This window comes from Poecile atricapillus, chromosome 1 (assembly GCF_030490865.1).
Source record: "Poecile atricapillus isolate bPoeAtr1 chromosome 1, bPoeAtr1.hap1, whole genome shotgun sequence".
NCBI lineage: Eukaryota > Metazoa > Chordata > Aves > Passeriformes > Paridae > Poecile > Poecile atricapillus.
Window position 1 is genome coordinate 26585733 of NC_081249.1, and position 24721 is coordinate 26610453.

The 24721-nt window shown below is 40.2% G+C and overlaps 1 protein-coding gene across 2 annotated transcripts in view; it reads right to left on the minus strand.

The window, feature by feature from the left end:
* RASA3 (RAS p21 protein activator 3) overlaps window positions 1-24721 on the minus strand; it is a 131896-nt gene that overhangs the window by 39334 nt on the left and 67841 nt on the right. For both annotated transcript variants that reach the window (XM_058856230.1, XM_058856219.1), the window contains exon 5: window positions 17998-18074. In XM_058856230.1, the coding sequence (XP_058712213.1) occupies window positions 17998-18074 (77 nt within the window). The remainder of the gene's footprint in view (window positions 1-17997; window positions 18075-24721) is intronic.

Here is a 24721-nt window from a genome sequence, read left to right on the forward strand (position 1 = left end):
CTTGCTCCAGTGATCTAATGATTACTTGAACACTCAGTACTTTGTGAGGTAAGCCTGACTAGACAAGGACCAACTTAAAAGCAAACTTGTGGTAGATTTGTTAGAACTGTCATCAAAACAATGCATCTTTGGCTTATGCTAAGTACTTGTTTGATAAAGTACATTTCCCAGAGCTGGGTATGTGACTTAGCTTCTGAAGTCGCTCTAGATCTCTCACTCTTTTTTTTTTCCCTTCCCAATTTTTCAAGATGAGTAGAGTCATCTTGTAATATATGTACTACCCTGAACACTTTCTCTTCCAGGGGTAACAGAACACCTCTACACAGACTCTCATTGTCACTGGGCTTCTCATGACACATAAAATAAGGCTACAACTCTTTAACTTCAATAATAGAGCAGCCCAGTCTTTTTACCTAGTCTGACAGCAAAGACATGGTATCCTTTCCTTGTAATGTTCAGTTCATCCCTTAATATTCTTTTCTTTTGGTGCAGCTTTGCACCACGAGCTGAGCTCCTTTCTCATTCCTAGTGGTTTAGGAGGAGGTTGGCTGTAATGCTGCATGACAGACTTTCACATACACCTTGGCCAAGCTCACATCTGGGTGGGCACGAGTTAGCTGCTCTCAGACCAGTGAACTGACTTACACCTTCCACTGCAAGCAGGAATTATTACCAGGCCTGCTTCTTGTTCCCTTTATCACAGCCTTAATAAACCAGTTACATTCACATGTTTCAGAGGGGCTTCGTCTGAATGTAATTCAGATAAAGTGCATTCACCACTAATAAGCAGAGAGGTGCCATGTCTAGCTCATAAATTCCCTGAATCATAAATTTTCAGAGGCCAGGAGAGTGTGTCACTGTATGACTGCGCTTATAATTCTTTATCTCCTAGATAAACTCAGAGTCAGCATCCTAGGCTGAGTCTGACCAAGCACTACATCTGTTTGTGCGCCTTCAGACAAGCTTTGCACTTCCCCTTCACTTCCACAAAGTAATCTACTGGATGTCCACTGAGGATTTAACAAACACACAAACCCTTTTTGTCAAGGGGCTGACCAAGTGGTGAGTTTCTTCTGGAATAAGACAAATTTTTTTACAGTTTACTCAATCCTGGTTTTAAATTCCACTCGGCCTCCATCATCAAAAATACTACAATTATTGTGTCCCAACCCTCTCAAGATTTCTTTACCAATCCATACTCTAAAACTTGCCACTGTCCCCAGGGAACAAGGAGGCTAAGAATACGGAATCCACATAGTGAATCAAGTCCTTGTCCTCTGGATGATCGTTTGAAGCCAAAGGATCATACCCACTTCTCAGTAACTAAACTCCAGTAAAAGATTATTTCAAAAGTCCCTATTCCTTGACTTATAAAAGTGATCTATTTGTACCAAAACAAGATTTCCTACTATTCTTCTCACCTGAATGTTGTTTTGTACTGGGAACAGACCAGTTTCCTCTGATAGCAGTTCTCACATCCTGGGAATTGCCTACAATGATGTGCCCTTGTTCACCTTCCAGTTACGTCCCACACAGACACAAAATGTAACAGCACTGTGTAGTGTCTGGTGACCACTGACCATGCCACCATGGTAGAATGAACCAGGGAAAGGAAAGAATGGAACAATGTCCAAGTAGATATATCCATACTGAACAAAATACATCAATACTTGATTTGCCATCATGATTTTTCAAGACATTGTCCCATTACTTTATTTCATCTCTCCAGGAAACCTGCAACCAGTGTCTTTATCCAATCCTCATCCACATTGCTGCTCTCTAGTCTAGCCTCCCACCACTCTCACTGGCCCTCCAGGAAAACCATTCTCCTTGAGAAACTCCAGCAGTACCCTGTCTTATCTGGATAATACTCTCCTCCTTTTATTTTCATAAACAAACAAGTTCTGGTTTATAAAGCAAAAATAAACACTTGTCATCTCCTTAACATTTGAGAGGATTAACAGTTAACTGGAGCTACTCTTCCTCCCTTCATGTGGCAACTCATTCTGCCACAAAAATCTGTGGCACTACATGAAATCCTGCCCCATTCAAACAAATGGCACTTCACCTGGACCAGCAATTTACTCAATGTGTATTCCCTTAGAACAAAGAGTTTTACAGCATTTGAGGTGTTGACTCTGAAACCTTTATTTATATACAGAATATATTTATACACACAATACTACTCCCATTTTGATTGACCTTAAATACATAAGACAAATAGGCTGTGCAGGCAACTATTTTGCTTTTTCCCCTTTAGAATACTCCCCAAAGCCTCTATGGTAAAAGTACAATAGAAACTTTGAAACTGAGATTACAGCTGCAATCCCATTTAAGCACAACCTTTTCTTCCCCATTTCCAGTTCAGTTGAAAATTGTCATAGTCCAACAAATTTAAACATGTTCTGAAACCCATGTTACCCTGAATAGATTCCTTCCCAAGCTGACCTACATGAGTTTTTGCAGCCTCATGCAGCATGCAAATTAGCTTTTGGTCTTAAGCGGAAAGCTCTGTATGCACAGAATTTCTGGCACACAGAACTCTTGTTAACACAAGGCTAGTAATGGTGATTGCCTTCTGAGAGAGCAAAGGAAGAGGAATTGACTGTGTCTTCGTTCAAGCAAAAATTTCTTTCCCAGGTATTTTACTGAAGATATTTACAGAAAAAGAGGGACAAATATTCATACAAAGCCAAAAAATAACATATAGAAAGCTAATGAGCCCCTACTTCCCCATTCTACCAAATCCTATTACAGATATTACAGTAAAACTACCTCCAATGCAAAAAAAAAACAACCCTACTTCATTAACAGTAAGGAAGATATACTGTCAACATGTATGCATCCCTAAAACCAGTATTACTTCAAATAAACTGCAAACTTCTCATGTGGTTAATCATCTACACATTTCGTAGAAGTTTAAAAACAGACTTTTTCTGCTATTAATATAGGAGATGTCCTCCATACTACAGTTCAAAACATCCCATTTGCTTTCCAATATCCACTCTAGAAAGACTTTTAAAAGCACACATTTACAGAGTATCATCTGTACTCTATACTAAAGAGAGCAGACTAAAAAGTGTGTGTCAGGCATCCTGTTCTTGTAGGACAAGGAGTTAATCCATTAGTAGTTATGAGTTTATGAGTCAATTACAGGAGAGTTGCAAGCTTCCTAAAAGCCTCTTCAGAAAACTCTTCAGTTATGTCAATACTAAAAAATGGTTAAATTATCCTCCATGACAGTGTCCTGAGGCTTTAAGTAGAGACACAGGATCACTGAAATTTTCAACTACTCTGATTTAGTGACTATTCCTGGCACTGACATCATCATTTCCTTCTGCCTTGGTCTCAGACTGGCAGCCCCAGCTATTAACAGGGAACAAGAACTTAACAACAGGAGAGAAAAGAGAAAGGCTAAGCAAGAAGTTATTTCTAGTACAAGCTGGTATTCAGAGAAGACAAAAGATGCAAAGACAAGTTAAAGCAAAGCAAGTAGTACATAAAAATGATAATGGAATAACAAAACAAAAGAAGAAGCACAATCAGAAAAGGATAAATGTGCTTAATGATGGTACTATATTGGTTCTTGTAAGGGCAAGTGAAGAAATTTGAATTTCATGTACTATGGCAGGAAGCCAAGAAATGGGTCAACATATCAAGGTAGCTGCAGAAGCACTCATGCTAATGCAGTGTGGTGAGAAATGCAAAAGAAGTGAAGCACAAAACAGCAATGATTACAATACACAGCAAATTATTAGAGCCCAGCCAGCAGCTTTAGCTGAGCTGACTGTGGCCTGTGGCAATCCTAAATGGAAGCAATGAGATCCTGTCTGTACAGGCTGATAAGAAAAGAATGAAGACCAAAAGACACCATGGGAGTCAGAGGCAGAATGGCTGTTATGGCTAAATAATGAGGCCAGACCATGACACAAAAATCTCCCGTGTCATTTTTATTTGCTTCGAAAAGTATATTTGTCTCAGTGTTCTGTATGGGAAATATAGGTTTTATGGAAAGAAAACTGAAGTGATCTCTGACTTGAGACCTGTCCAAGATTAACCTGCTCCCAGGAAGGAGCTGCAGTGACACACAGCACAACCTTTCCTTTCAGGTAGCACTTGCATGTCACTGTGTACATGCATGAGCATGTAGCAAACCAAACAAGCTGCGTGAACATGTCCTGACTTTTCCCCTCCACCAGCCAGCAGAGGCCAGAAGCATCCACAACTATTAGATGTTTGGATCCATATGACAAAAAAGAAGACAAAATGAAGAAGCTATTGGAATAACTGACACTTATCCCTAAGAGAATGTGATACATGGCAGAGCAGAAGTTACCAAGAAATCACCCGAAAGCTTTTGAGCCTACTGGCAGGAATCTGATTATGAAGTAAAAGATAAGGAAAAATTTGAAAGCAGAAGCTTTAAATTATGACAGAGAGAAGGAAATAAGGCACCCTGGTGGGGAGTGGGTAAGTGTGGGTGTGTGAGAGTGGGGGTATTCAACTCTGAGAAACAAAAGAGATAAACAGAAGCATCTTAGGGCTTTCCTACCCAGCTGGTGAGCAAGAGTTTCCTCCTAAGTGCTGAGTATGGTCATGTCAAACAGATATCCCAGGTTGGCCATAGCCAGCAATATTTTAAATAAAAAATTAGACATGCTAGTGAGTGACTTGAACTCAAAACCACCTGGAACAACTGGGAGAACATGAACTATAGCAGATTGGAAAAGAGCATCTAAATTACATGTCATGACACATTTGAACCACAGAGCCCAACAACCCAGAACTCTTGGGCCAAGAGAATGCATCAGCTGAGAAGCATCTTTTGGGTGATGTGGGATGCACACAGGAAGGGAATACAAAGGAATGAGATGGTTTAATGAAAGCTGTAGCACCAGCAGAATGTAAACCCAGCCAGCTTCTTCTCATCCCTACCCAAGTATAATGATTTCTCTACTAAATAAATCCTTGAATACTTTTCCACATAGATTTTCACACTATATATTTAATTAGATGTAGTAACAAATACACCTTTGTTGTATTGAAAGCAAAACAAAAATAGGTTTCCATTTATAAAGAAAATAAGTAATTATTTGTGGAACAAGAAAGCAATCAAAGGTGCATTCAAACACTTCACAGAGGCTACAATCCTCTGTAATGAGAATGCATCGGTACACCTGAGGTAGGTGGAACCTTTAATGCTTTAAAAAACTCAACTTGAAACAGCTCAGAACAATGCTTGATTACATTTATGTGAATAATCAGACAATCTGGGATCTTGATTAACAATAGCTATTATTAAAAAGCAGCAATTTGTACTACACTTCCTACTTTCATTAAGGAATTCAAATTAAGTTGATTCATCAGCCCTGCTGAGACCTGATGGCAGTTATGTTTGCCAGCTAAGTTCCAAAGTAATGCTGATACACTGCATTTGTTCTGATAAGAAAACTGGGCTAAAGTTATACAAATCGTGTCACAGTGAACATAAAAATGGTCTCCAACTAGAATTCACAAAATAATAACTTGATTCTGTTAGGATTTACTAATTGAAAAAGATGTCAATGTATCTCACTGCAATTATGGACAATGCAGCAATCAAACACAGGAGACAAAAAATAAGAAGCACACAGTATTTAACATGGAAATCAAGGGATTATATCCTCAAAAGCTGCTCTTTATTAAAAAAAAGAAACCCAAACCAGAAGCATTCAGTTTAAACCAGACACACCAAGTCTGTGAAAGGTGGGAAGCAGAACAAGAGAGTCGTCTTTAGTAAACCAAATAGCAACATACAGATCAGGCTTGTTAACTTTCATTTATCTAAATTTTTTACACTAATGTAGACAGAGCTATTCATAGAATAGTTTGGGTTGGAGGGACCTAAAATATCATAAAGTTCCAACTCCCCTGTTTCACTAGACCAAGTTGCTCAAAGCCCCATCAAAGAAGCATAATCATCATAAGGATCAAAAGGTACATTTTGTAATACCCTTTCCTATGAAAGTAACTGAAAAACCCTTACCAATGTCCCTGACTTGGCAAAAGGAGAGATCAAACAGGATTCATAAATCATTTCCAAAACAGTTGTCACAGGATGGTGACTTGCCTAATTTGAATCATTCCTCTTGTCCTACAAGGAGACGTGCAACAGTGTTCTGTGCCTGAAGGATGAAACTGAATGTAATACAGAAATTCCATGTAGGATGTTTTGTGGCCATTCTGTAGCAACACCAAAGCAAGTAGGTCCTGCAGACAAAATTTTCCATTAGCAGTGAGACCTCCTCAACAAAGCATCATCCTCTGCAATGCTACAACTATAAAGCACCAGACTCTTAAGACTCTCCACAATTTTTAAGACATTACGAAAACGCCTACTACTCACTAGTAGGACTGCCTACTACTGAGTCATCACAAAGCTAAACCCAGAAGGGGCCTGGAGAGCAAGTCAAAGACTTCTAATGGAAGACAAAATCCCTTTGACCTGTTTGATGGGAAAAAGCACCAGTTGCAATTAAATTACCTGCACAATAAAGCACACCTGAATAGTAAACCTGGTAGCCCCTACAAGGAGCAATACATTACACAAAATGTAAACAATTTCCCCGGCACACTGCCCCATTTGACTTTCCAATCTGAAAGGTCAGTCATTCATAGGTTTAGCTAAAACCTATGATAACTCATCCAAAAAAGAATGTGCTTCACCAAGTGGTGGTTATACCATTGCTTGCACAGCACTAAGCCTCTAGAGATGAAAAGCAATGTAAAGTGTTCTTTATTAAAGTTTTTAGTGTCTTGTCACTTAATCTTATGGAAAAACAAGATGGAAATTAGGGCACAGTAGATAGCATGTTGGTATAACCAGTTTTAATTAGTAGCCCACATCAGCTTTTTAATTCCAATTATTGCAGAAAGAGTTCATACTAGTGTTATGTTTATCCTCATAGTTTGGGACGAAAAGGGATCTTCGGGATCACATAGTCTGGCCTCTTGAGACAGTGATGAAAGCTCACACCTAGTAAATTTTTGCAACAAATTCATGCTTACTTCATCTTGAGACCACATTTCCAAAGAGCAATCGAGGTTTAACTCAAAGGAAACACAAATATTAAAATATCCTCACAATGTTCTACATGAAATTGTTTGCTGATTAATGATCAAACTCACTCAATGTAAACACTCAATGGTTTTACTGATTGTTTCCCACTAGTCTTGAGTTTCCAAATATTGGTTATCACTTACGGTAGGAATAAGTAACCATACATTCAGAAGGACTCTCTTCTAAATAATGTGCATACTGAGATTACACTGAATCATCGAGGTAAAAGACCTCTGAGATCATCAAGTCCTTATCACCTAACGCCACCTTGTCAAGCAGATCATGGCACTAAGTGCCACACTCAGTCTTTTCTTAAACACCTCCAGGGATGGTGACTCCACCACCTCCCTGGGCAGCCTTTTCCAATGCCAGTCACTCTTTCTGTGAAGAATTTCTTCCTAATGTCCAGCTTAATCCTCCCCTGGCACAGCTCAAGACTGTGTCTTGTCCTGTTGCTGGTTGCCAGGGAGGAGAGGCCAATCCCCACCTGGCTACAGCCTCCTTTCAGGTGGTTGTAGAGTGAGAAGGTCCCCTCGGAGCCTCCTCCTCTCCAGGCTGAAGAACCCCAGCTTCCTCAGCCACTCCCTACAGGACATCCATTCCATACCCTTCATCAGCTTCACTGCTCTCCTCTGGACACACTCCAGCACCTCAAGGTCCTTCCAAAACTGAGCCCAGAGCTGGACACAGTACTCAAGGTGCAGCCTCTATCACTGGTTCAGCTCTTCAATCCAGCCTGTCCAGGCCCCTCTGCAGAGCCCTTCCTACCCTCCAAGAGATCAACACTCCCGCCCATCTTGGTGTCATTGAAGTTTTTCTTGCATAAATCCAGCAGTCACTCACTACAAGACATATTTTCGAGCTCTTCTATTTTTCCTGTAGCTCTTCCATGAATACTTCTGAGTTTAACATGCTTTTTAGCCCAGTCTCCTAAAGATAGAACCTTAAGAGAAAATGCTTTCTGTCTATACTTGTCAATCGCATGCTGAAGACTTTTTTTTTTAATCAGCTGGCATTTTCTACAAAATTTTAATAAGTGGTAGAGATTTCAAAAGATACTCCAGGTCTACCAATTTTATTAAACTCAATGACTATGCAGAGAAGAAAGCATCCCTGCATGTCCCGAGGAAGGACAGGGCTGCACACAGCAGATCTCAGCAGCTTCTGACTGAAAAGCACATAAATAGTGAGAGTCTGCTGTCACACTGTGCCACCTTTTACAAATATTTTTTGGGCTGGTGAGGCATAAAACTGGACAATACAGCAGTGACTGTCAAACAAGTAAAAGGGTCAAACTGTACCCAGTGAGTACATCTGCAGCTGTATAGTCTAGCTGAATTGTTGCCTCTGTTTGAAGCTTGTATGAAATTATTACAACACCATCAGCTTGGAACCAAGTCAACAGTAACACAAGTTGAAATTAACTGCAGACATTACTACCTCCAAAAGCATAGCCTCCTAGACAATTTCTGTGCTTACTGCAGTTTCTTTCAGAGTATTTCCCTTTTCTCTTAGTATTTGTGAGAACAAAAAGATTAGAGAAACTAGCAACCTACCTCGTAGGGCAAAAAGGAGGGGGACAGTGAAAATGACAGGTCTCAAAGTAATGTTAAGTTAAAAATGTGTATTGAAAGATTTTTAATCTGACTCAGAAGTGCTTTTTATGTTACAAATGTATAATTGGCAAAATAGATGAATTTTTCCACAACCAACTCTTACTGAAATTTCCAAAAAATGGCATCCAAGTCAAAAGTTTACACCAAGACAGACAAATAGGGGGACATACAGTTGACACTAGGTGATTTTAGCACTGTGGATACTGGAAACTACTCAGTCATAGCACATAACTAGTTGAATTCTCAGTACAATAATGTACACAGAAGCATGAACACGATTCCAGATGGACTAAGGCAAGAGATACTTTTTCATTTTTGCCACATCCACTGTATGACTTTTTGCAATAACTTCCTCTCAACAAGTCCTTCTGTGAACAATGAAGTTAATGACAAGTGCTTCCTAGGTATTGTGTACCATGTCTCTACTCTCCTTATATCTGAAAAAAACCAACAAAAAAAAAACACAACAAAAAAAGAAACTATCCAACCTCAACACTTGGGGCCCTGCAGCTTCCACTTTACCCTCCAGCTTCCCTTATTTCTATCCTACCTTGATGTCTGTCCCTAGTTCCATTCTGCTACTTAAGTATCATGCTGGCTCTTGGAGCAACAGATAAAAAATTTTCAGAGACAACTGTGATTTGTAGTATGTGCCTCATCACATTGCTCCTTTAGAAACTTTTCCAGAATTGGTTTTGGATGGAGTCTGCCACAGAAGCTGCAGAAATCTCAAGATTCAAGAATGAAACAGGGTATAAATTCACCCTTGTATTATGCTAAATACCGTGTACTCCAAAGAAGCTTTTGATATAGGTCATGTTGCAAGACAGCTAGCTGATTTTTTCTAGGGCCCTACCTCTAATGAAACTGAACTCCTCCAGCTGATCATCATTGAAGGAGAGCAGTGAAGTAAAAACTGCAGATATTTGGGGCACTGACAGCCTATTGAAGGTGCTAACAAAATCCAGGCACTTTTCATAAACAGGATACTACAGGAATGCTCTCTAATGCCCCCAAAGCACCCAAACACTGTGACCTCAAGCACGTTTAGAAATTAAATCATTTACCATAAGGATTTATGCTTGAATAATTTGCCTCCATTTATAATCCCAGTCTGTGTCTACTCTGTGTAAAACAGGAAGTACTGTCACGTTATTTACACAGCAGCATTTACTGCTGAAACAGAATGGCTTAAGAATTACATTTCAGTCTTTAATTACAAACCGAGTTTTATTCCAGAGTCACATGATGACTATCCAATCTCAAAATGGTGAGCACTTTAAAACAAGTGAGTCTAATTGAAGTTGCTGTTGATTGGGATTACAGGTAAAATGACACTTGTATGTGATTTGCATAAAAAATTTCATGAACAGAGGAGAAGCACTGAAGAAACACTGAATACAAAAACCAAGAAGCATTAAACTTCATTTAGTGGAAACAGCAGTAGCAGAAGACAGTATTTCTATATAACAGAGGTTTAATGGAGAACAACTGAAACTTGATTTAGCCCACAAAACAGTCAACAGAGGCTTTGGTGAAGACTGAGAAGCACAGCAGAGAAAGTGTAAACTCAGTGTTATGAGAGCTGGGAGGAAAGAAGAAAAAATTGATGCACTATGTTAAAGCCTTATAAAGATATATATCTCTTCCCCTCTGTACTCCCAAACCCCACAGCACTGCAGCATTTCATGATAAAAGTACCAGATACTATGTGATTTAACCTCTGACCACGTTCCTCCATCAGTTTGTTATGAAACCCATACAAGAGTAAAAGCATGGTCAAGCTGCAATCCTGCAGGAAAAGGTGCAGCTTGATGCAGGGCTTGCCCTCCAGAGAAAGGAACACATTTAATGGATGGATGAATTTATTCAAAATTAAGCCATGAAACCACTTTATACCTTCATTAGCATTCCTTCCCAGGAGTAAACAGAAGTTGAAATTTTTCAAAATACTCTGAGTTCACCTGATTGATGCATACATTAAACTGGCCTTCTTGTACTTAGCAATACCTCTTTTTTTCCCCTAAGTGATGTAGGTCATGTTTTAGGCAAGAAAATAAGCTTCATTTGACCCTGAAGTGAATTCAAAGTTGGCTGTGTATCTGCAGTGGCATGGAAACTTTTCTAAAGCAACACAAATGTATGTTCTCTAAACTGGAGGCAGCAAACCCAGGAGGGCTGGGTGGCTCATGGACCCATTGTGGATGTAAGCAAAGAGCACCAAGAGCTGTAACATAGGAAACAGCTGTAACAGGAAAAGCAGCCACTGCCAGCTCTGGCCTCAGGCTATCTCCACACTGTGGTGCAGCCCTGCACCACACCAACATAACCATTAAGAGCCTGAGACTGAGCCCTACTGCCTCACAAAGCAACAAAACATTGCCTCCATGAAGAAACACCCCCTGGTTCCTGCTGACACTTTAGCAGAACACCAGCTTCAATTTGGAAAAGGAAAATACTGTATATAGCACACCACACTCAAAAGAGAGGAGCAAACCCTGCTCTACACCACTGACAAGGAACTGGACTTCAACACCACCTATTAAAGAAAACCTGATTACTATAAGAGATTTAAGAAATTTCATCAAGCTAATGAGTCCAAGTGTTTTCTGCATTAAAAGTGAATTCAGAAAAAACAAACAACACCGTCCCAACAAAACAGCAGAGAAAAGCATTGTCTAAAACTCCACTGGTCACTCTGCCTGCACTCCTGCTCTCACCAGCATTAGAGAGAGTACCACAACAGAAAGCCAACAAAATTTGGTCTTCAGCATCAATAGGTAAATATAGCCATGCATTTCCAAGCTTTCTCTTTAATCCAACCCTTTGGACAAATTCTTTACCTCTTCGTGGTATTTGATTAAGATAGTTATGTACTAGAAAGTCAGCTAGCTCCAACATAAATGAGAAAAGCTGAAAACAAGCTAGTTAGTAAAGGGAAATTCTCATATGACTCAGAGATGATGCCTGTATGTTTTAATTTTACACAAATGCATTTAAACAAGTTCCATGATAGAAGGACTAGCTACACTCCTGTAGTTTTTCAAGGTGTCTCCAATTACAATCACAGGAGGAAAGAGCAAACCTGCACCAGACAAAATAGGATCGTGTTGTCCATTTATGTTTTAGATTAGGATCCAGACTGCTGATCCAAAAGCAGGAATGGCCATTATCTCAGCCCTTACAACCAGACTTAATGGTTGGTAATGGTAACTTAATGGTAACTTTGCCCTTTGTGAGTTGTGACCAACAAAACAAAAAGGATGAGCCTCTGAAATTTTCAAAATGAAGCATCATTTACCTTAACCTTAGAAACAGCATATTGCATAAGAGACTTTTAAACAGTTACATAAAGTCAATCTGATTTAGGGCGATGATTGTCAACCAGTGAGCAGCAATGCTCATGGACAAGGAAATTCAGATCTATAATGTAAGCAATCAGAGAGGAAGGTCAGATGCTGCCCACTGCATGCTCTGTGCTCTATTCACATGGCAGGGAAGGCTAGGGAACCATCACCAAGTCCCAGGACTCCCACCCCTGGGCAGAGACCTGCTTTAACTATACTTGACAAATGAAACCTTCTTCCTTATCTCCCTCTTCCTCTCCAGAAGGCTTTTAAAGCCCATAGATCAGTCACTGTTCTTTTAATAATTTCTGAAGTGTTTATCTCAGGGATGTCATACCTACTTATTGTCTCCTTTCCTGCTTGCTCTTGTAAACTGCCTATTCAACTTTGTTCTACGTGGTTGGAATACACCTTGTAGAGCTCTCAAGAGAGTTGCACAGCATTTAATTCATAAATTAATGCAGAGCAGCCACATCTTCCATACCAAAGCTACAAAAGCTTCACTTACCAAATAAAATTTCAGCATTGATAATGTATTTGTAGACTTCTAAATTGCTTACTGGAAAACTGTGTTACTACATATGAAAGACAGCAGTGGCCTCTGAAGCACATATGTTGCTATTTAGCTATATAGATTTACTGGGTGGGAGAATAAAAGAAGCAGAAGGGAGGAGGGGTGAGCTCTCCAAAGCAGATGTTTCCAAGCTTTTTTAAAACTAAGAGACAAGACATAAGACAACACTTGATGGAGCAGCTGGGGACACTGAATAAATACAGACATTTAAATGTGACTAATTACATACACATGCTGGAATTCTCAAAGGATGATCAGGGAGCCAGGCTCCAAGCTCACTCTGACTTTCAACAGGAGTTCAGTGGCCTGTTCCTTCAGGCATGCTGCAAGATGTCATCTTGCTAAATACAGAACACTGCCTCTAAATGTTGCCTCTGGTAGCTTAACCACAGCAAAGCCTACAGATTGCTACAAAGCTATCTGCAGGATCCCTCCTCTTTATTAAATAAATACAAATGAATGTATCTGCTGTTCCTTGCCTGTGTGGCTCTGACTGATGAGACAAACTTGTTTGGACAGCCCACAGGCTTAAAGTCTCTAAGGAATCACTTTTCTGTGCTAAACACAAATATGTTGCCCCAAAACTGCTCCAGCAATGGTGGGGAAAGGTTTACAAAAAGTCTAGGGACCCTTTACAAGTACTTTGGTTGCAAAACAAGAAAAGTTTCTGTATATGGGAAGTGGTGGCTCATAAAAGACATTTAGGGAGAAGTACATACCATTGATTTACAGATGTATTTGTGTAGTACAGCTAAACACACACTGCTCATTACTTAGTTCAAACACTTCCACCCAGCATGGCTGCAGAAAGAGAATCTTTCCCTCGTCATTTTCCTTCCTCTGCATTACAGGAGAAGAAAAGTGCAGTTTCTAGGATACACAGGATTAAGGCCTGTTTCAGCTTAAAAAGCATGAGGGGGGGAAAAAAATAAAATACAACATTGGTCAAGCAGCTGCCAGAAGTTGTGTGTCAGCACAAAGGGGTCTGTATGGACACAAGCAGCCAGAAGCATGGGAAAGCCTGAACCACTTCTTTCCATGGCCTATCTTAAAAATGTTCATGAAATTACAGACAGATTTCTGGCAGGTAACAAACAGGAGATGGCCTCCACTTCACCAGTGGAAGGTGAGGCCAGATGTTGATAGTCACAAAAAGCAGTGACTGTGAGCAGAGCGCCAGGAAGGCTGTGGCTGTAAAAAGTGTGGACAAACACAGCACAAGATCTTCTCTGAGTGAAAGAAAGGGGAGAAGCCAGACCTACTGAGTAAGACTTAATTTTCCCAGCACTCAAGATCACTTACTACATGGCACAACAGTATTTAGTAGAAATACAGCTACAGGAAGGTGCCAAACCACAAAGTCCATGCATGCAGTTTTTTATCTGACACACTTGGGCAAGGGTCTGTGGTCAGCAGGCTGTACCTCTCCTCTCTCTGTATGGTGTGAATACACATCAAGAGCCTGCACCCCAAGTTCTGTGACTGGGACACAGGAGACTTATGGGGGCCAGTCACAAGGACCACCAGGTTTTGCACCAGGTCCCACAGGGGGAGCCCACAAGTAGCAAACTCTTCCCAGAAGGAGCATCCAAAGTGAGAGCTGTGCTTCTTTACAGAGTATGACAGAAGATGATGCTGGGGGACACAAGCAGTGTGAGTGTGGTGCGTACTTCTGTACTGTCAATATAACTTTTAAATCCACTAATGCTTCTCCTTTTAATCTCTTTTGCAGGGATTCAGTCCAGGAGATTGTGCTGTAGCAGCTGGCTGAGACTGCGGCCTCTGATGAAGCACAACAGCTTAGTGGTTTAAGACTAAATGAAACTACTGAATGCTTCCTAAGGAGAAGCTATTAGGTGACAGTTTTTGAACCCAATTTTTTGCTTCCTCTGCAGGGGCTAAGGAAGCACACTTGCCTTTTGCATTTTTTAATAATCTACTTTAATGTTCAAGAGCTCAGCACTTAAATATTTTAATTTGCCCTTCCATTCAGATGAATTTTTCCAGCCATTCATCCAGCTGACTGTTCACAGCATGCTCCACAGGACTGCAGGCTGGCTCAGCCCCAGCTGCTTTCCAGGCTTTCTGGAATGCAGAGGTGGCAGCAACATCAACAGGCTTAGAGAGCACACTGATAAAAAGACCTATGGGTAAGATCATATCTTCTGGAAAGGTAAAAAAGTCTCCTAATTGGGCCAAGTCTTCATTTAGCCTACATACGTGGTCTTTGAAAACAAGCCCTATCTGGGGCTTAAAAAAGCAAGTGTCTCTAAGGTATTTTTAAACAGCTGCCCACTGGATGCAGCTTTTGTTCTCCCTGCAAACCTGAACTGTTCAACTAGTTATATGTATGAGGTCATTTGTAGGGTATTGTTTATCTCTGTAGCTAAATGTTTCCTTTTAAAAAAACTAAACATATCTATTTTTTAAAACAAAGTCAAGGATGTTCACAAGACAGACATTCGATTCATCAGAACAAGTCAGTTTTTAAGACGAACTGATTCTAGATTCTTGCTCATATTTTTCAGCCTTCTCTTATTTGCTCACTGTAACATCAACAAGATTTTCACAAGAAAATCAGATATTTTCACAATACTCAATTGGAAGCTGCACTTCCCTAAAGCAACTATTCTCTGCTTTTCACTCATGATCTATCTGTAACATAGGTTCTGTCTCTCCTGCCTTTGCTGCTCTCCTCACTGGCAAATTCTAGATGCACAGACATTTAGCTGAGCATTTTTTTCTTACATGCTGAAGTGCTAGAACCAAGATATCTATTAAAAAACCTGAAAGATGTTTCAGATCATGTGGAAAAATGTTAAGAGTTGCAGTTTGCTGTAGACCTTCCTGAAGCAAGCACTGTGGCATGAAGAAAATGTCGGACTACATTCTGAAGTGTTTTTTCCACCCGATGTAATCATTCCCCTTCATCACTCCCTTCCTCTTTCTCACAGCTAAGACACATTGCCATGAAAAACTGCATCAATGGAACTACATACTTGAGAAACATTTTTCTTTCTCAATTTCCTTTTGAACTGCTAAGCTCTACTGTCACTTACCACTCAAACAACAAATAAATGTGCAAACCAGACAAAGCTGAAGTGTCCAGGTCAGACACCAAAGAGAAGGTGGCAATGGGAAAAGCCAGTTTCAGCAGACAAAAGCTTGCTTAAGCTCTGACTCTCACATTTTGTTTCTAAGACACTTGGGCTCATTATGATTCTGTGGTTAAAACCTCATGATTTTTCTACACATTGCAGGTAATACCCTGAACAATACCTAGCAAATCATGGTTACAGAATGCTTCACAAACCAATCTAAGATTTTTTCTCTGCATTGTAGAAAGTTGATGAAATAGTCTTCAAATCAAGAATATACAAGTAAAAATCTGAGTAAGTATTTAAAAGCTGTCTGGACAAATGAATAGAAAGCTAGAAAATCACACCGTTAAAGCAGTCATTGCCTTACTGCTATTCACAAAGCAAGAAGCTGCGTGCAATACGTATTAAGAAGAACCTTTTCAGACACCTATTTCTAGCATTTCAGGAAGTTCACTGAAGAATCCATTGGTACTGTCATGTTACCAGGTCCCACTTAAATGAAGACAAAACCTTTAAAAGACAGCTGGCTGTGGTATGACATACTCTCTCAGAATAAAACAGAGGCAAACACTTCTGAAGGTTCTTCAGTACACCACACCTAGCTATTCAAAACAGATGAGAGCAGAAGGGTGTTTTAGTTAAACTATGTTTGCATAGTCACGGACATCACAGGATCTCAACCCACAATTGGGGCTCAAAGGATATGGACAGAAGGCTCTGTGGCTGTGTCACATCTAAGGACTGCAGTACATGCCTTCAAAAGGGCCAATGCAAAAAAAACCCCTCAATGTGGTAATCAGGACAACTGTACTCCTTTTCCCTCTCTAAGCACACTGCCCTCCAGGCTTGCTTCAAGGAGTCCAAGCTCAGTGATAAACCCGCTGTCCTCTATGTCCCACACACATACACCCTCTCTGACAAAGAAATTGCCTTTTCCCACATTCTATTTCCCCCTGTCCCGCAAAGCCTTAGGGACCAATAGCAATACAAACAACACTTAAACAAAAGATGCCAGCCTAAGACTTGGTAGATACAGGTTTGAGGTCTGGTTTCTCAAGAATGTGGATGACCCTCATCACTTGGTCATATTCAAACTGGGCAATGGAAAATGACATAATGAGACTCCTCAGGTAGCAGCTAGAGGAAGGCTGTGCCCTCCAGGTGGTGCACAGCTATACTGACACGGCAATTTTTGTTCTCAAAGAGGTACAGCTATGTTTCAGCAGCACTTTGCCCTGGTTAACAAGTTCACTGGAGCTCAGAGCCTACACAGCAACTTGTAACAGACTATCCCTTGGTATTCACTCTGCCCCACCACAGCAGACTGCAGAGAGAAAGAGTTTGAATGTACCTGCTGCAGAGCTCTGGTAGGACCTGTGTGACCAGAGGGTACATGCACAGGCAGGCAGGACCACTTACCCCAGCACATTCTCATATCAAGAGTGGGCTTACAGTGATGGAGGTCACCACATGGGTCACCTGCATTTCCTACATGTAAAAACTACCAGGACAAAGCCTAAGCAAAGGCAGCAACAAAATTATATCAAATATTGGTCTGAAAATTTGGCTGGTCAGAACTTTCCTAGCAGAGCATTTATCACATTGACATGACTCCCACACAGCTAGAAGTGTACGATGCCAGCAGTCTGATTTTGACAGCTCTTCTGCCAGAGAACACAAAGCATTCCTCACAGAAGCCAACCAGCTCTGCCACTACTTCTGAGGAAACCTGAAAGGTTTTGGTGTGGCCAGTGAGCAGTGGCCTTCCAGACTCCTCCTCAGAGGACAGAAGAATCTTTACTGCCATTTGAGTCCTGTGGCATCTGTTTCAACTTTAATGAGACTGGATGGCTGATTCTGAGGCTGCCTTAGTGATAGCAAACTTTTGTTTTAAGTCAACTCTGTATCACTCACCACACAAATTGTGCTACAAATTTACTTAGCTGGTAAGGTCTTTAGTGCAAATTAGAAGGACATTAATATTATCCTTTGATGTCATTTTAGTATTGATGCCATGACTGAATTGGATAAGGGATTTACTAACATTTGAGACTATTAGGAAGAAAACCACAGATTTTGTGGAGAGAAGGGAAAATGGAAAAAAATCTCACACCCTATAAATTCATAAGGGTATTTCTGATTAGGAACATTCAATGTGTCCAAATAAATGTGTTGATTCCTCCAACTATTTTTAAATGAAGCACTGCACACTGGTTGCAATCTGTTTCTCATAACTTCGCAGCCACATTTCAAGTCCTACCGTGTTGCGAGCTTATGGCAGACAACACCAGTGTCTGTTATGACTTCACTCAGTCTCAGCTCCAGGTGGACCTTCCCCTGAAACACACCAAAAACATCATAGGAAAAGTTAGTTTTATGCATAGGTAGTCATGCCATTTCAACTTCAACCAAAGCAAGCCAGTTTGTGCAAGTAATTCCAGGAGAAGTCTAAAGATTAAATAAGAGCTGTATAGTCAAGGTCTTTCAACTGCCAGAGAATCCAGACTAGTAGTCATTCAACTAAATTTGGGTGCATAATTCCCACCATTATGTTATCTCTATGTTGTACTAACTGAAGGATATGGAGTGTGCACAGTCTGACACAGAAACGTTGTGTTGAAGTTGTAATTAGCATTTTAAGTATTAAGCAAGTATCTGCAATGCTATTGTTAAAAATCACAGAAGTGTGTTATAAATTAACATCTACATGTTTTAAACATTATAAAAATAAAATCTATAAAGCAATATAAATCATAAGGCAAATATCAATGAAACTATATCAAACAACTATTTAAAAAAAACCAAAAAATGTTCAATCATGTTGCTAGCATCCACAGCATTTACTGTTACAGTCTTCAACTCCTTACCATGACATCATTTATTATGACTTGGGCCAAGATATTATCCTTCAATACACCAAGCAAATAAAGGCAAACTTAAATACCAAATGTATTCTTCTTACTAATTCCATTATATGTCAAAATGTGAGTAGCCACTCCCACTGACAAAAACTCAGCATCACTTTTACAGTGTGTATACAGTAAAACCAAAACACATTTTGCTATTGACTAAATCTGACATTTACATGGCTGGCAGTGCCCAGTCATCTTCTGCAAATTATCATAGCCAAAACTGAGCCTTTCATTTTCATTACTGTCCCCTCCTTGCTTTTTACTAAAAGATGCTACAATCCACCTTGCTAATTAGTCACAGCTCTAACGTGGGTATCATCTTTAGCTCAAATCACACAGAATTCTTTTGCCACCCCTTTCATAAGACCTTTGCCCTTTTTTGCACAGGACCAAAACTCTTGCCAGCGACTTCACCTATCTCTTGCGACTAGTTACTACAATGTCCTGCTCCATGGGGATGTCTGTCCTGGGCAACAGAGGAGAGTAAAGATGAAACCCTGGCCTCAAGTTGCACCTATGCTGCTAAGATTCCCTCTCCCTACAGCAGATTTGTCTGGACAAAAGCTGGTGAAGGTAGTCCAAAGCACAGCAAGGAGTGCAGCAATAATCAAGGAGCATGGTCACACAGAAGTTCAGTCCAAGGTCATTCCCTCTCATATTAAGAAGCACAAACACTGGACTCAGTGCCTGAATACTTGTCCTGAAGGCTCCTATGAAGCATTCTGTTTCTTACTGCTACAGTCATTCTCTCGTATATCCTTTATTCAGCACCATTCTTTCTATACTACCTTGAAGGCACACTTCATGCTTTGACTTCCCAAACCTTTATCATCTACTTATACCTTCAGTATTCTGACTCAGTAACACTTTTTCCTATCTGAGGGCTGGAACACAGACCCTTCAAGTACACGTGGCAGATGATACTGCTGTTCTTCCAGAAAACAAGGAAGACAACCTCTCCAATTGAAGACAAGCTCTTCAATCTGTATAAAGTTGCAGAGGCACCACAGCAGCTCGCTGGCACTTTGAACAGGGAAGAACTCAGATTAGACTGTGAGCTTCAAACAAGGCCTCTGCCATGTGTCTTCTGCATCATTTAAAAAAAAATAATAAATTAAACCACCGCCACCCCCAATGCAAAAACCAAATGTTGTATTCAGCTGTCACTCCTGATTTGCGTTTCAGTTACACAGGTATCCTCCTGCGCCCTGTTGTTGTATGCCAAAGTCAGTACCTGTCATTGGCTTCCAAACTGAAACCTGTCCTCATGCATAAGAGCATGTTTCTCTGCACAAATGCATAAAGTCACTTATAGACCCAGCTCTCTCGAGGACTTGGTACCACTGCAATGCCCACTGTAGCTGTACATGACAAGGGCTGGGCATGTAATAAGAACCCTGCTTAAGCAGAACAGCTTTCTTGCTTTTGTTTTACTTTATTTTCCTCACTTTTCAATGTTCTCTCTCCCACTGGCTGCATATTCTATTACAGGATCTAAACCATTAGTCTCTGGAGAATGAATTTATATTATGAACCTGTAAAACTCACTACTGTTATCTTTGTTGCTATCCTGCTAACTGCCAGAGAAATCAACATTAATACAAATTTTGAAGAAATTAAGAGACAAGAACAGAGATTTAGCAACTTCACAGAAAATATCTCATTGTAGAAAAATACCAAGGTATACATATGTTTTTATAGAAATATTTCTGCTGGTCTTAAACAAAAGTGAGACCAACCCTTCTCAGGAAACAATGCTTCAATGCACTTACATGAGCCTGAGAGCAAACTCAAAGTGGCCATTTGCTTAATCTCACACAGACTGAATAAAATGGAAGCGCCTCATTTCAGAAATTAGGTTGGAAAAAAAAAATTTAAAAATCAGCAGTATTTCACACATTTTCCTTGCTACATTAAGCATAAAATGATAGTGCTGCCCCTTCTGGGCGAAAAGCCATTTTTTCTTGTAGCTTTCATCTTTCTCTTGTGAAAGCTTTGAAAATGGTCAGCTGCTCAAAAAGCGACTCCAAGCTTCCTACAGCAAAACAGAGGTCATGGGATCACTGGAACCAGTAGCATACAACTATTCCCAAAACATCTTCCAGTGTTTTATTACCAGTTAAAAACTCAAATACATTGAAATAAGGCTAAGTAATATACTTTCAGACTTAATTTACAGAAAATATTACTCTTACATAAACAGAATGCTTTTTCCCAAATCAATTATACCATTATGCAAAATATAAGGATTCAGCTAAATAAGTTCACTCCTGAGAAATGGCATTAGTTGGGTTTACAAAATACCAGATAATTTATTTTGCAAAGGGAAGACAGAAAACTGCAAAAAGTCAGTATCATAAGATCAAAAGTTAATTTAATCAACAAGGTCAACCTATAATGGATTAAATGTGTCACAGAAACAGAATTGCTATGATCTTTGACAGTTTGTAAGAAAGAAATTTATTTTTTCATTATTAAAAGAACTACTATAATAATAACAAGGGTCTTCTATTCTTGTAGGTCTGAAGAGTTTACAAGCAGCAAAGATTAGACAATGCAACAGAACAAAAAAAAATTCTGTTTTACCGAAAGCTGAAACAGTGGCTTCATCCTGCTCAGAGAGAATACCACCTTTGGAGCCAGGGATTGAGCCTAGGCTCAGTCCTGCATTATGAGGCTATAATGCTTTTTTCCCTTTAGCAGTGCAAACAAAAAATTGGAGAAGAAAAATCTGGAGGTTTGACAATTCTGAAGCAGCATGTATTAATCACTCAAAACATTTCCATTAACAAATATATTTCAGGCTATTCCTAGAAGCAGCTATGCTTATTAGCATAAGCTTCTCCTTTGGAAGGGTAGGACACCTTTCCAAGGAACAAGCTGAAGGAGTGCCAATTCAACTGCTGAGCACTTCCTTTTCCATCAGCTCTGGCTGATATGGAGGGTGGGTTCACAGGTCACACCTCCTTCCTAACCACATCTAACACCACATAATGAGGCCAGCCGGCTTCCAGTTTTCACCTACTGATTGAAGAATCCATCAGATGACTGAATTTCTTGTAGGGAAGCAGACAGTAGTCAAAAGGAAATCAGTAACAAAAAAAACTTTTGAAAGGCCTTACTGAGGAAAACACAAATTACACTATGCTTGTTAAATACAACCTTTACTACACACTCCATTATCTGAAAACTAAACTGAAACTGATTGCAAGTTGGCAAAGAAAAGAAAAAGCAGACTCTAAATCGTGGTTTTATAGATACAGGAAAAGCCTGTCTCCAACCACCTCCTTTCAGCCTGGAATGCAGCTGTGAATCACTGTGGATTGAAACACCAGAAAACAGTTATAAAGCAAATAAAAGCACAAAAATCCTACCTAACTATCATGTTCCCAGCAGTTGCAAATTTGTGGTTTAATTTAACCACAGTACTTTGAAATAAAAGAAAATGCATGACCACAGATTATCCTAAAGTTACTCCTATGACAAAGTTCTGCCATCCAGGTATAAAGCAGTTTTAGCATCCTGAACAAGGCCTCAGAGGCAGTGCTTGCAAGGTCACCAGGACACCTCTGGGAACCGTGTCAGGGTGCAGTTAAATGCACACATTTTGCCCTGGAATCTGGCACACCCAACATGAAACAGTGACTGTAGATTCAGATGCAGCATCCACCCTAGCTCAAAACAGATGCAATCTGGTTTTTCAGAGAAATAGTTATGAAAAAGCACTGACAAATACCAGGAACTTCTGTGCCTATCTGAGGCTCTAGAAGGTGCACAGAAGACTGTCAGTCTGCCTAAGTTCAAGACAGGAGCCAATTCTACCCAAATTTTCTAAATAATTTTAAAGCAAGTATCATCCAGTCCTCCATCTTTTTGTTACTTCCAAATTTTAGAAATCTTTCACTTTTTAAAAACATCAAAGGAAAAGAACAAGGCTTCACTGATGACTTAAAACAAAACCAGAAAATACACAGTTTGTTTGAATACTGAGTATCAGGTCAATAGTCTTAATATCCAGGGCTCATACAGCATGGTAATTAGCTTCTACAGGAGAACAACAGTTGGTATCACAAAAACTCCTAAATAAGGTATTTGTTTACTATTAAACCTGCTGGACAAAGAGGTTTGTGGTCACCCATCTTTCTACTGCTCACTAGCCTGCCCAATTTTGCTGGGAACTTTCCACCTCCAAGGTGGGAGTGCACCTGGATGAAAACTTTTCCATTTATTCCACATGGGGACACTTTTCCCAACACAACTCAGCTCTGCTCATTGCTCAGTAGTGTGGAAAGAGGGACTGGGACCCACTTTTGGCTCCTTTCCCTTCATCTTGCTGGTAGAGTGTGACTGCAAGCAGTCTCATCCCAGCTCTGGAGATGGAGGAAAGAAGAGACCTAACAGACATAAGCTGTAGGAGAGGACTAGGCTAAGCAGCTGACATGAACCACAGCTCATGACTGACTCATGCCAGTACTGCATATTTTTTGCAATCTCAAATTCAGGACTGTGGTAACACTGGTGTGTTGGTTTATTTTCCCTTGCTCCAAATAGTCTGGAGAAATGAGCATTGGAAGAACTCAGCACTGCAGACACCATGCCAAACTAGGGAATAACCTGTGCCACTGCTTTCTCAGTCTTTCCAAATTTTATTTCAGGATATAGCAAATGTTATTGGGTAGCTTCTGTCTACTCTGAAACCTTTTTAGCCAACTTCCCAAGAAGTCACTTTCTGCCATCAGTAAAACTTAAAAGAAAACAAGAAAACTGAGCCAAACCCTACGGACTCACTAAATGCTGCCCTGGAGGGAGCGGGAGAGGAAAGACCAAGAGTACAGCTACTGATTTAGGTAAATCCAGCCCTGCAGTATTATCAGAAGCCTCATGTAAGGTCAGGCCTAACAGCAGGTCTGAGGGTAGGAGGAGGAAGGAGTTTGTTTGCTGTCCCCATTTGCTGCTTGTAACAGCTGCTCCTTCCTCTAGCAGAGGGCAGCGGGCGGCTGGGAAAGGTCTAAGGATCATGCTAGAGATCACAGCCTGCCTGCTGGACCACAGAGCAGCTCACAAGAAACTGGAACAAAACCCAGCTGATTGCTGAGGAAAGTGCAGCAATTCTATTCAGCACTGCATGGATTCATAAATGCTAAGCAAAGCGGAACTGATATCTGCTCGCTCTCCGTATGTGCAAGCATGTCAGAATTGCTCAGTAACTGGCAAACTTCACATGGCATAATGTCAACCTTCCTGTTTCTCTGAAGGAAGAATACCACCATATGATCAAAATCCTTACAATTAATCATGTTTTCCTCCCCAAAATAGTTTGATGGGATATAATATGTAGATGTTGTAAGTGAAAGGGTTTCATTTCCCCAGACAAATTATGTTCTGCAGATACAAAATCCATGTATGTTACTTTAAAACCATGTCCTGTTCATTGTTCAGCAGTATGTGCTCCTCACCACATCATGTTACAGACTAGTTATTGAAGAGTAATAGACCAAAACTTGATTGGCTGTCTTAGCCTTTTGTGCTATTAACTCTGGATACTGCGCTCTTACATTCACATAGGGAGGAAGTCTTGCCACAAAGCAGGATCTGGTCAATAGCTGCTCCTTCCCTTTACCACAAAAATTATTTACCATTGCTGATTCATGGTTCAGTTGTCTCAAATAATTTTGTCAGTAGGCATTCAGCCTTGAGATTCTCCCCACCCTATCAAAACAGACATGTCATCTCTCTTCAAAACAACTAGAACTTTAAGTGCCACTGTTCAAAACACAGAGGGTAGCACCCATTTATTTCCTGTGTGTGGTAGAAAGCTGATAGCAAACCAGGAAGCATTTACCAATTTGCACTTACCCATGCTTACAGTAGGTTGTACAAAATGCATCAGTGACTGATTTTTATGCTAGTAGTGTTTAAGTACCTGCACAAAGATAGTAAATATCAGTGCTGGACAGCAGGGCATGCAATGCCCTTCATTGTTCAACAGACAATGTAATTCCATCAGTTATAGAGTGACACTGCCCTACACAGTTGCTCCTAAAGACAATTATATCTTGAATCTTCAAACAC